General features: G+C 42.9%; 2 protein-coding genes across 4 annotated transcripts; both read right to left on the bottom strand.

Moving 5' to 3' along the window:
* Positions 1-52: 52 nt before the first annotated feature.
* cidec (cell death inducing DFFA like effector c) lies at positions 53-5,241 on the bottom strand. 3 transcript variants are annotated; one of them, XM_004069301.5, is made up of 6 exons: positions 5,180-5,241; positions 3,641-3,693; positions 2,762-2,912; positions 2,481-2,630; positions 1,952-2,142; positions 53-473 (listed from the first exon to the last, which is right to left on the bottom strand). In XM_004069301.5, the coding sequence occupies exons 2-6, from the start codon at positions 3,691-3,693 to the stop codon at positions 290-292; spliced, it is 729 nt and encodes a 242-aa protein (XP_004069349.1). In that variant the 5' UTR covers positions 5,180-5,241; the 3' UTR covers positions 53-289. The 3 variants fall into 3 exon arrangements, with proteins under 3 accessions (XP_004069349.1, XP_004069348.1, XP_011473942.1); XM_004069300.5 differs by having other exon boundaries at positions 5,097-5,194; XM_011475640.4 differs by lacking the exon at positions 5,180-5,241 and adding an exon at positions 3,838-3,974.
* Positions 5,242-8,073: 2,832 nt separating this feature from the next.
* On the bottom strand, positions 8,074-9,039 carry ucn2 (urocortin 2). Its single transcript, NM_001128519.1, is given in 2 exon segments — positions 8,074-8,726; positions 8,985-9,039. A coding segment is annotated over 1 exon segment (378 nt). The 5' UTR covers positions 8,715-8,726; positions 8,985-9,039; the 3' UTR covers positions 8,074-8,336.
* Positions 9,040-12,403: the final 3,364 nt, after the last annotated feature.

Here is a 12,403-nt window from a genome sequence, read left to right on the forward strand (position 1 = left end):
TCCTCGATGGCCTTAAGCAGCCCAGCTTGAACAGGAAACGTACAGACAGTCATGAAGAGGTAAATAAAACACTTTATTTTCTACAGGAAAAAAGTTACAGGGAAAGTGCATATTGGGCAAATACTTGTTTTGGCTTCAGCATGAGACAAACATTGTAACAGAGCTGGAAAAAAATATGAACGGCAAATTCTGCTGGAAATCCACGTTCAGGAACTACCAGCTGGACTCGTGTGTGACGAGCACACCGTGACCCTATTCCAGGAGCAGACGCTCCACCAACAGCAGGCCATCACAGCAGGGAGGTCTTTCCCAGCAGCATGCCCTGGAGCTGCCTGATCCTGCTTTCCTGCGGGAGCGCTAGGCTCTTCTGGGCTCGCTCCTCTTCCTCCAGCAGCTGCTCGATGTAGCAGGAGGAACCCAGCAGGATGTGGCCAGTGGCCTGCATGGAGAAGAGGGTCCACCGCAGAGCCTCCCTGCAGGAGCCAGGCAGAAGATGGAGACGGTGGATGTTAGAAGCACAGTTTTTTTATCCTACACTCGCTAAAACTTCAAGTTTAAAGGCCCGTACACACCGGGACGAATATTCGCCAGCGTTATTCGCCACGTTTTTTGTGTTCACACCCAGGCGATTTTCGCTGACGATGAGTGGAGTGAACATGCAATTTCATTCCCTGACATTAGATGGCGCTTAATGTAAAACAGAAATACTCCTGTACACAAGGTGGCGCTGCGCAACTTTACGCTTCTTAAAGTCGCTTTTCACTCAGAAGAAGAGAGCAAGTATTTACACGCTTGTCAGAATCAAACAAAGAAAACATGAATATTTCAAGCACCAGTAGCTCCAACTGGTGCTTGGTTCGGGGATATTTTAGAATGTCCGTCATTATTGCTTCGCGGCTGTGTAGACGCTACTTGGCGTCTATCTTCTTCGCTGGTATGTGTGCTCAGCAAGGCAGTTTTGTGTTTGAGCGCCCCCAAGTTGTGTTTTACTGTAACTTCAGAAGCTCCAGACACGTGAGCAAAAGCGCCATTCTCATTGGTCGAGTAGATTTCGACGCGACGCGTCGAAAAAAAAAAACGAACCCGAGGCGGTTTTTTTTTTTTTGACGCTTTAAGGCGTGGCGTTTTTTCGCGTCGGTGTGCACACTCTCGTTGGTGCCCTTTGTTTAGTCACGAGGCGTTAAACGTCGGCGAAAATCGCCGGCGAAATTCGTCCCGGTGTGAACAGGCCTTTAGATGTACCTAAATAAAAAGCTTAAACTTTAAATTCCGAAAACCACAATTGTGAAATGAAACAGTCAAAACTGAAAAGCAGCAGAGCAGGAATTATTCTAAAAATAGAAACCTACATTTGTCTAACAGCGAGTGGACCGTTTAGCCGCCTACACACAAAACCTCACTTTTTAATTCATTGTAATTTGATCTGTGTTCAGTCCTGTGAACGGCAGAGCGAAAACCAGCGGACAAACGGTCAAAGTATAAATGAACGGAGGAGTCAAAAGCGCCTTGAGCCAGGTTTCATTCAGGTCAGATTGAGGGGCGATTAACAACAATTGTGATCTTACCAGGTTTTTGTAGCATTTTTCTGATGATGGAGGGCATGTCTAAAGATGATTAAGCTTAGAATTGCATTTCTGAGTATTTCTTTTATTCTAATCTTGAATCAGGAGCAAATAAAAAAAAATGTAGTTTAAAAAAAGATCGTATTTGTGACGATAAAAATACGCTCGGCGGGCCAAAGGCCCCCTGCTCTCAGGGAGGGTAAAGGGGGGGGCGGGGTTGCTCCATGCCAACGGCCCATCCACAACTCAGGTGTAAAAAAAGGCATCATCATAATTAAAAGAGCACTGGGAACACTTTGAAAAGAGATCAAAGATGACCAGAGCGGGACTTTAAGAAAGGATCAGAAACCAGAGAAAGGTCTCCAATAGTCAACCAGCTTTTTACTCACTTCAGCACCTTCTTGGCGGCGTAACAGCGCAGGTCGTAGGACACGGAGTAAGCGCCGTACAGAGTGGCTTTCACGCTCAGGCAGCCGATGAAATCCTTGGGGTTGTTTTTGTAGAGGTCAAAGGTCAGCTTGGCCACGTCTTTTCGGCTCTGCTGGTGGCACCCGGAGAGGAGACTCCTGGAGGAGCCGTTCTGTGAGGAGACGCATCAGGAGGTCAGTGGAGGACGGAGGCTGATTGGGTTACAGCCAGACGACACGTACGATGGACATTTCGGTGCACGGGAAGAAGGAAATCTGCAGATGTTCTGTGGAAACGTCTCAAATCCGGTTTGATTAATGTCACTTTTTCAAAATAAAAGCATTAGGGTTCATTCTGCACTGAGGAATAAAGTAAAACACTTTTTATAAAACAACCCCCTTTCAATATCAGAACTTCTGGAGAATGAGTGGTTTAGAATGTGAACATGTGGAAGCTCTGCAGTCAAGCTACGGAAGAGCGCCATCTGGTGGGCGAAGTGGAAACGCTTACAGAAGACGGAGTCCACTTCTGTCCTTTCTCCAGGAACATGAGAACCGTGTTCTCTGGCAGCGTTTGGAAGAATTCCTCCGTGTCCACGCCGGTGCCATCTTCCTCCAGAACCAACAGGACAATCCCGTCCAAACTCAGAGACTCGCTGACCTGAAAAGCAGGACCCCATGAGTCCACAGCTGGAGGACAGCGGGCCAAAGATCACGAGGACAGAAGCAGATTACTCAAGAGGAGGAGCGGAGACTTCTCTGTCACCACAGAGTCTGGCTAACCCGTCTCACCTTGTTCAGCAGGTCCAGTAGTCCGTCCGCCATCATCCCCTTCTTCACACTGCGATCTGCATTTGTGACTCTGAACGGCTTTGGCCGAGGAACGTGAGAGAAGAGCTGATGGGCCATGGAGGTGCTGACGGAAACGCTGGAAGTCACAGCCCTGGAAAATAAAATAAAACATTTTTATCTAGTCTTCTTTCTCTTTCGGCTTTTCCCATCAGGGGTCGCCACAGCGAATCATCGTTTTCCACCTCACTCTATCATGGACATCTTCTACCCTAACATTAGCCAAAAACATTTTTATCTATTGCTGACTTTAAAGTCTGAACTTCTTCAATACTGTTGTAAAAAATAAAAACCCTAATTTAAAATGAAGCTTAAACTCTGAAAATGTTTACGCTTGTTCATTTTGTCAACTGTTTTAAAGGAAACCGCAGTTTTTTCTTTAACTGAACAGGAGTTACACTGTCAATGATCTGGGTTTTAAGGGATCAGCTGCTGTTTTGTTCCTTTCTTCAAGCATTTAGTCACTAAAATAATCAACCACCTTTGCATCATCATAGACCCAACATTTGTGGTCCTCTCACAAAAGACTATTTAAAAACTCTTATCTGGGATCTTCTTGTACCAGAAACAAGTTATTTGTCCGACAAACATTTCCCAAACGCTAAAAATCGATTCACAACAGCATTATATTTGAGACTTTCCTTCAAGGCGATAGTCATTTTCCTTGAAAGATTCATTGGTCTTTGTTATAAATCTCTTAATAAAATCTTTAGAAGCCGCAAAAGTCCACAAAGATACCTTTAAAGTTTCGAATACAAAAACCCTTTCAATTTCAAAATAAGATTATTCTTTTGCATTTTATTGTGAAATCCTTTAACTCACTTTGAGAGGCTGGTTGGAGTCAGGAGGCTGAGAGACTTCATGGCATAGTCCATCTGAGAGAACATCAACCAGAAGTTCAGAGTTTAGATCATCAAACAACTTCTAAAGCGGTGAATCTTTACATCCCACTTTCAAAGTTCTTCCTAAAACCTTCACATGTAAGGAGAAGAACGTAAAACATGAAACAGAACTCTTACAAAAATCTTCGTTCAATCCGTACAGATGGAGCCACCTTCAAGCTGCGTCCCGTTTTAGGAGCGAAAATGGGAGAAAGAGAGAGTTCCTGCTTTCAGCTCCGGCAGAACCGGATCCCTGAACTTTGTCCTGATGACTGTTGGTCTGGTTGCAAGTCATCAGCTTTATTGAGAAACGCAGCGTGGACACTCCCACAGGGATCACAGAACCGTTCCACACGGATCACAGAACACGGGTCACAGAGATCACAGAACACAGAACTGTTCCATACAAAACACAGACCCATCCCACAGGGATCAGAACAGGGATCACAGAACCATATTGATCACAGACCCATCCTACACGGATCACAGAACACGGGTCTCCGAACACAGAACTGTTCCATCCGGATCACAGACCCGTCCCACACGGATCACAGACCCATCCTACAGTGATCACAGAACACGGGTCTCCGAACACAGAACTGTTCCATCCGGATCACAGACCCGTCCCACACGGATCACAGACCCATCCTACAGTGATCACAGAACACGGGTCTCCGAACACAGAACTGTTCCATCCGGATCACAGACCCGTCCAACAGGGATCACAGAACCGTAATGATCACAGACCCGTCCCACACGGATCACAGAACTGTTCCACAGGAATCACAGAGCACAGATCTGTACCATATCAAACACAATATTAGAAAAATGTAAATATTTATTTAAAATACTGATATTTATTAAACTGCTAGCAGACTTTTAAAAAAGCGGAAGTGACGTCATCCATTAAAATATTTTGAACAGGTCGATCCACTGACCACGAAAAAAAATGACTTCCTTCAGCAATAATTTACATTTTGGACTTCAATCTTCAAGACAACTTGTGACGATTCCTCCTTCAACATCATAAGTAATAAAAGGTGAGACACTTTTTTCTGATTAGGAAAACCAACGGTCCAAAGTCCGGCACCGCGGTCTGACAGGTGGGTCCAAACCTCATGAGCTCAGCAAACTCCGACATGATCAAAGGAAACTGGAAACAGACTTTTGTCCTTCAGGGTGTTTACAGGATCACTTTGTTCTTTCAGTAGTTTCATTTGGGTCTGAAAACGTGAGTGTTCCAAAGTCTATGACGTCATGACAAACGCACAATTTCAACCAGAGAAATGACCGTCCATTCAGCCAAATTACCATCAAAATCTTATTTAAAAATATCGACAATTTTACTTCCTGGATGTAAAATCTGAGATGAAATAGAATTTCGTGGTTTTACAAACCTGTTCCTGTGACTGCTGCTTTCAAAACTGAAGTGCTGAGAATAAATGTAGAAAACTTAAAAGAGGAAGACGCGCTGACTCACCGTTCCTGCGCGCACATGCGCACCAGAGCCTTGGTGGTAATTAGCAGCACCTGGAAAACACTAATTAAGAATTCTGCTGTTTCTTTGAGGAGAGTTTCTGCAACAAACTACATGACCATCAACACATAACTATTTTATTTACATTTTATTTATTTTTATTTACATGTTATTTCTTAATTTATTTGCATTTGATTTTGTCTTCATATTTCATTTTAATTATACTCATTTTATTCTTTTTCATATTTTTTGTTTTCAAACTGTCAGCGATCTAAAACCTGATTCATGCAGTAAATTCTTTCTCTTTTTTGCTTTTTCTCTTCTGATCAAAGTTTGTTCACCGCTGCAAAAGCTACAGTGAGAAAATGTAATTAAAAAAATGTGATTTAATAAAAAGCGTGTCTGCTGTGTGGTTCCGTCCTGATCTGAGCCTTTATGGATTCTTTAATTCAAATGTGATTTTAACAGTTTAGTGATCATGTACAAACTCAATATTGACATTTGTTTTATCTGTACAATATGTTTATTTATAAATGAATCCTGAATGATTCCATTCGGTCAAATAGTTTTAAATAATAGTCCAACAACTTTAGTCCGAATATTTGATTCAGACTTAGTTTTTGCTTTCCCCTCATTTGTGTTTGGATTAAAGCCTCTATATTCGTCCTAAATGTAAATGAAGCGACATGAGGTCCCGTTCTTTCAAAGGGGGGCCGATGAAAGCCCGGAAGGTCTCGAGGTCGCACCATCAGCCCCCCCGTGGAGGCCATCTTCAACAGTTTCAACAGGCGGTCGGTCAGGTGTGCCGTGGGAAATCCTTCAGTTTCATCTGACTAGTCTAAAAAACCTTTACCGTTGCCAGGATATCAGCTGTGTGTTCACCAACAGAAGACTTTCTTCTTTGAGTTTATTTGATTTCTTTCAAAACATTTTCACAGGAATATTGTCAATTCAGAGTATGGCTTCTTTTTTGTACACATATTTTTTTGGTTGGTGGCGTGCCTTGAGATTTTTATCAAGACAAAAAAGGATGACGTCATCTCAAAAAAGTTTGAAAAAGACCGTCCAGATGGTGGTGAGCTGGGCCTGAGGGCCTCTGTTTCCCGCCTGCTGGCGTTGCTGGGCAGACTTCAGAACTGAAGACTGTTCAAAAGCCACAACAGCTTAATCTGGCCGAGTAACTTTCGGGCGGCCACTTAGAAACAACGATGCGTTTTCCCCACAGTTCAGTTCAAACCTCAGGTTTTTGGGTCACAGTTTTGTTTCGGTTTGAAACATGATCTGTGTAATTTGCTGATAAGTAAAACCTTCCATTTGGCCCACACTTCGCCCGGTGTTATGTAATAAAACAATAAATATTTCTCAAATTCAATGTGTGTTTTACGCTTTCAACGTAAACACTCTGGTATGCAATAGAGAAATCGTTCGTGGTAAAACATACGGTTCGCTTTTTAGCCGCTTGTTACATAAGTAAGTCGGATCCTTTCGACTCCAATCTGATTCAAAATAAACATGTTTCCAGTCCAACTGACCGATATAACAGGAATATCCCAGATACCTGTTGTAAGTGTGCTGAGGCCAAAGGGACTCTTTGCCCCTGAGATAAGACTTTTTTGGGAGGAGGTTAGAAAAGCAGTGGAGAGGATTGTTCCAAAAAACTGTTCCAACAAATCCTGCTATGTTTGTTTTAGGTATACATCCTTCAAAGCGCAAGTTTACTAAAAGCGAACAAATTTTGATTGACGTGTTTTTTACAAGCAAAAAGAACCATTGCAGTATTTTGGAAAAGATGCTCCTATTTTTTCCATTGGAAAGGATGGGATGTGTTAGGAAAGGAAAGTCGGAATCGTTGGAAGACATGGGGGGGTCCTTGTTATTGTTTTGCATGTACAAATTGAATGTAAAGCATATAATTATGTTTGATAATGTACCAAAATTTAAAGAAATAAAAACAATAATACAAAAACTAAAAATGTTTCTAGATTTTTTAATCCTTTTGTTTGGATTTTAATGTTTAGGGGACTTTTATTTTACCTTTAACATAAAAACTGACAGAAAAGCATCACATTTTCATTACTGCAGGAGCCTCAGGACAGTTTGAGTTTCTTTCTTTTTTGCTGTATGTTTAATAAAAATTAAGACATAGCAGAAGCAAAACATTTAAATTTCTACCAATGACAGCAGCTGCTGTTGCGTAACAATCCACAATGTAATCCAGAACTGCCCTAAAATAAACTCTTTTAGTGAGAAATGAAATGAAATATATCATTGGAAATTGGAAACAATTCTTTTTTTTTCTTTTTTTTATTACAGCTGCTGCAAACAGAAAACATTTAAACGCAATAAATTCAACATTTAAACTTGCTCGACATTTTTAAATTTGCTTAAACTTGAATTTCTGGTTGGTTCATCTGGAATGAAGGGACTTTAGGAGCTGCTTCTCGCTCCGTTGCGCCCACATGTCTGTCTGTGGAGCCGTCATCTTAACGTGAAAGAACTTAACTGTGCGACCACTGCAAAAGCTAATCAGATGAACATCTTATTTCCCCCGCTCTGCCTCACGTCTGATGAGTCATCCGGCAGATATTAGTTCAATCTGCAGACTTAAAATAGCTGTGACTTGTTTGAACGTATGGAGTGATGGTGAACAAAGCCCTGTTCTTCTCTCAGAGGTCAATATCCTGCCCGTGTCTTTGTTGGTGCGCTATCACGCATCAGATCCTGACGCAGGCTGGTGTGGCCGCGACGCATTCAATGCTGCTTTATGGGCTGCTCATGCTTGTAATTAGACCAAACTGGGCTGATACGGCTGCAGAAATGAATGAGACTTGGGAGAAAAAAGTATGGTAATCATGTCGGATTTAATCAAACAACTTTTTTATTTATTTTTTTTAATTGACAGTCATGCATGCAAACAAAAGAGACACATTTTCAAACCGCCTGACCTTGTGGTGCATCATCAGTCGGAACAAAAAGACCGGCATCTGTCTTTATTTGCTGCGCGTTGTTTGCGGAGTTCAGTGTTTCACATCTTTGCGTCTGTTGATGCTTGAAGAGTCGGCTTGGATGTAGAATCGGTAACTAAGCACAAAACGGCTCTAAGCTCTAACGGACAGATACTGATCTCTGACTGTCGCTCTTTCTGCCTTCGGGACTGATTTCATTTCCTTTTGCCAATTCGGGCCATCAGTTCTGCATTGGCTGCCGCCTTCGTCCTCATGTCCTGGTTCTTGGCGAGGTCTATGAGGACGCTGAGGATGCTGGTGGGCACGTCGAGGGACAGGGCAAAGCGTGACCCCTGCTGGGCTCTCTTTGGCACCTGGGAGGCGGGCCGTGGAGGTCGCGCTCGCCTGAACACCAGGTGATGCTCCGACCGGAGCAGCGAGTTCAGCACTCCGCTCCGGTTTAAGATGTCGACGGCCAGCACGTCCCTCTGAGTGTCTTCATCCAGCTGGGCGAAAGCTGGACGGCTCCTCTGGCTCTGGATGCACCGAGGCAGCAGCAGAGCCAGACAGAAGCAAAAACACACACTTCTCATGGTCGGGACCGTCTGAAAACAAAAACAAAAAGTCAGTCAAGTGTCAGAAATCTTTGATACTTTTTACTTATTCCCAACATGCAACATCAAAGATTCAAATCCTCTATAATCTTGTACATTTTAGAGAAGAGTTTTCTGTATTCTAAGGGGAAAAGCATCTCAAAGGGAGCAGTTTGATGTATTGTTTCTCATTTAAAGACCCAAACTTTCCCATAGAAAAAGCAAAATCACAAATCCAAGTTGCAGAGAGCCAAAATGATCTGCACTCACTCAGTGCTTCCACTGGGAAAAGTTGTCAAAAAGGCACTTCTCCCTCCTCTGGCAGTGATCGCCTCCTTCGGACCGTTTGGCGTTCTGGGAGATTCTTCCTGGGCTCCTGGAGGAGACACCTGTGCGATCTGAGCCCAACGCCTGCCCGTCCGCTGCCTCCCTCCTCTCAGTTTGTCTCTTACGTCCCCTACACCCTCCCCTCATTTCATTTCACTTCCTCTGTCTTTCTATAAATAACATGATCCTAATCACAATCTACAATGAATTGGAGTTGTTTGGAGTCAAAGTCCCGCCCACTGATGTTTCACGTCAGAAGTTTGAAAACAGAGAGGAAAAAAATCACCGATGCGTCCCCAGTTGTGCTCCTTTTTTTAATCAATTCACATCAGTTGTTAATAGCTAAGAATTCCCATAAATGCCAATTTAAATACTTAGGATTCTTATCAATAATTTAAAATTGTTACAATTCAAATCAGCCCAGAAAATTCAACAAAAGTGTTTCAATTGGTATATAAGTGAGCAAGGATCACATTTAAGGATTTTTGGCTAAACAGACAAGGATACGCCCAATGTACGAATGTAAAAATGAAAAGTTAAATTGAAAGTGAATATTTTCATCCCTCGTTTGCCTCTTTACTGCATGGCTGCATGTGTTTGTTTACTCGCGGAAGAAATGGGCTGGCTGTTAAAGTTGAAACGGTGGAAAACATTTCCGCAGTTCTTTGGTTTTCTCTGCAGTAAATGAGCCGTTTTGTCGGACTAAATGAAAATCCTGCCGCCTGTTTCAGCCTCAGATATGAGCTGTAAGGATCATTTTCTCAACTAAAACAGAACCCATCCATTAAAGGTATCAGTTACGGGACAATAAACACGAATTCCTACTTTGATTAGCTCTATGTGTCTTTTTTAGAGGTCACGGAAAGGTCAGACGTGTGGGGACATAATTAAACTCAGAAACTCCCAACTTGTAAAAGTGAAGCTCCTGACGTGGTAAAGAAGCGATTAGAATACATGAATCTGTACTCAGTATAAGCTTCAGTACCTTTAGTATCAGTGTGGTGGGTTACTTTGAAACTGTTGCTCTCCTATTATTAGAAGAAAGTCTTGAGGAGCTGCACAGAGCAGCAGCGGCGGCAGAAAAACGCCCGGAGGGGGAGAGTCAGCAGCGGCGTCCTGACTCAGCCTCCATCCGGCCCATCAAGAAACTCGTCCTCATCTGGCTAATGATGGGTATGCAGTGAGGACTGACTGTACGACAGCGGAAGCCGAGCCCCGAGGGCCCAGCGGATTCGTTTTAACAGATTTAACGATAAAGATTCGCACAAACGTCACGCAGCAGCAAGCAGATGTCTGGGGTCCTACCAGCCGCATGACAGTCATGGATACAACATGACGCAGGGCCAGGGGACCCCAGGGGTCATAGTTGGGGCCAAAATGTGACCCAGCAGGTCCAGACCGAGCCCTCAAACCCCATCTGATGTGCCCTGAGGGGGCAAGAGGGCAGCTAAGAAAAGGGGCCTCTGAGGTCATGTCTAAAACAAAAACCTCATCGATTTAGACAAAAGTGACGGCAAACATTTGATCAACTCTGGGCTGCTGGGAGCGATCAAAGCAGCAGGTGTCCTAAATGAGGGCGGAGTAAAGCACCACGCATGATCGGAACCACCAATCGGATCTGAACCTGCAACCCAGCAACTGGATGATGTTCTGCTTCCTGTCAGAAACGCCTCTAACCATCAAGCCTCCACCGTCCTTATGCACCAATGAATGTTTGTCCTCAACGTCATTATGGGGATCTGGACCTTTGGCTGATGGGTTGCTGGTTGAAGTCCTTGATGTGGTAGACCAGTAAACCCTCTCTGGTGCAGGTGGATCTATGCTTGTGTGTTGGAGGGAACAAAGGATGAAGTTTATCCTCCGGCGTACATGAAGGTTAGATTCTATGATGCGAATAATCTTTACTAAACACTTAATCTGTTCTCTTTCATTGTACTTTTATTTGGAATGAACAGACAGAGACTTTAGATCTTCAACAATAATAAAACAGGAGTCATTTCCTGTGTTTGAAATTGCTCTAGTAACCTCAAATGAGATTTATAACGCCTAGTGACTCATGAAATGAACAATATGTACAATATACAAAATGCTTCATGGACTCCATTAAAAGAATATATTAGGTTGAAATCCGGAGCTGGTGAGAGAGAGAGAGTCTAACCTTTAATATATTTAGGAATCAGCGTAACCCTTGTGCTATCTTAGATGACCCCCCCCCCCTTGCATTGACGTGTTATTCCTACCATGACAAAGGTGGATAAAGGTGGAGAGGATATCATGTAATCCATGGACACCAGTGAAGATCACAAATCATTGAGGAAAAAAGGTTCAGAGCACTGTCTAGTGGGTCTAGATGACCCAACGTTAAAGTGCCTAGGATAGCAGAAGGGTTAAGGAGAACCTCCTGATCTGAAAGAAACTACTTTGAGGATCCAGAGTGTCAGGACCGGTTTGACTGGACTGACCTCCAGAACTCCAGGATCCAGGTGAGCGTCACATCGTTTACCCAGAAGTAGATTTACTTATTGTTCCTCAACACAATTTAATTTAAGAGGATCCATTCTGATCATTCAACAGAACAGAAGTCTCCAAACTGCTTCAGACAAAAAGCAGGACTTTGAAAACGAGCCGCATCCGTCGAACGTTCATGGTAGAACTTGATTTTAATGAGCTACTCTAAAGCGACCATCGTCATGGAGATGTGGGTGTTTTTTTCTGTCCAGCTGGAAAAAAAAAACGTTGACAAATGATGTTTTTTTTTTTTCCTTTTGACCAACAGCCAATAAATGCAACAATCTGCTGTTAAAAAAATTTAAATGTCTGGAAAGGAACGTTTGGGTTGAATATTTTCCATTTACATAAATGATTTTGGCTCCAGAAAGCTTCCAGGTCTTCAAGGAGTAGGGGCTTTAAATCATCTTTGAGGCCATTTTTTTTTTTTTTTAACTTGTCCTGTCCAACAGCTGGGCAGTCAGATGAGAGCTGAGGGCCTCTTGTGTTGGACATATTTTACTTTAACAAGAGGGGTTATTAATATTCAGAGAAACCAAAGGTATGTCTGAATGAACCCCTTTTGTAATTGAGGCCAAACTTTATTAATTTCAATCATGTTTGAAAATCTTTGGTGTTGGACCGGACGGAAAAGGAAAGAGGGGAAGAAGAGAGAGGGACGTTAGAGAGAGGGGGGGTATGGGGTGATAATAGGAGGGGAAGGGGGATAAGACCATGAAGCAGCATAAAGCAACAAGTTTACTGGTTGTTAATCATTATGGTAAGGTTCAAATGTAGAAAAAAAAAAAAAAAAAAAAAAAAAGGGGGCGGAGCCTGTCCACACACACACTCAAATGTTATAAACACACCTGCTA

The sequence above is a fragment of the Oryzias latipes genome, chromosome 5 (genome assembly GCF_053564925.1).
Source record: "Oryzias latipes strain Hd-rR chromosome 5, Olatipes_Hd-rR_3.1".
NCBI lineage: Eukaryota > Metazoa > Chordata > Actinopteri > Beloniformes > Adrianichthyidae > Oryzias > Oryzias latipes.

Coding starts and splice junctions, on each gene's coding strand:
- cidec (XM_004069301.5), bottom strand. CDS start 3,693: ATGGACTATGCCATGAAGTCTCTCAGCCTCCTGACTCCAACCAGCCTC. Junction 2,913..3,640: donor ACTCCAACCAGCCTCTCAAA/GTGAGTTAAAGG, acceptor TTTATTTTCCAG/GGCTGTGACTTCCAGCGTTT. Junction 2,143..2,480: donor AGAAGTGGACTCCGTCTTCT/GTAAGCGTTTCC, acceptor GTCTCCTCACAG/AACGGCTCCTCCAGGAGTCT.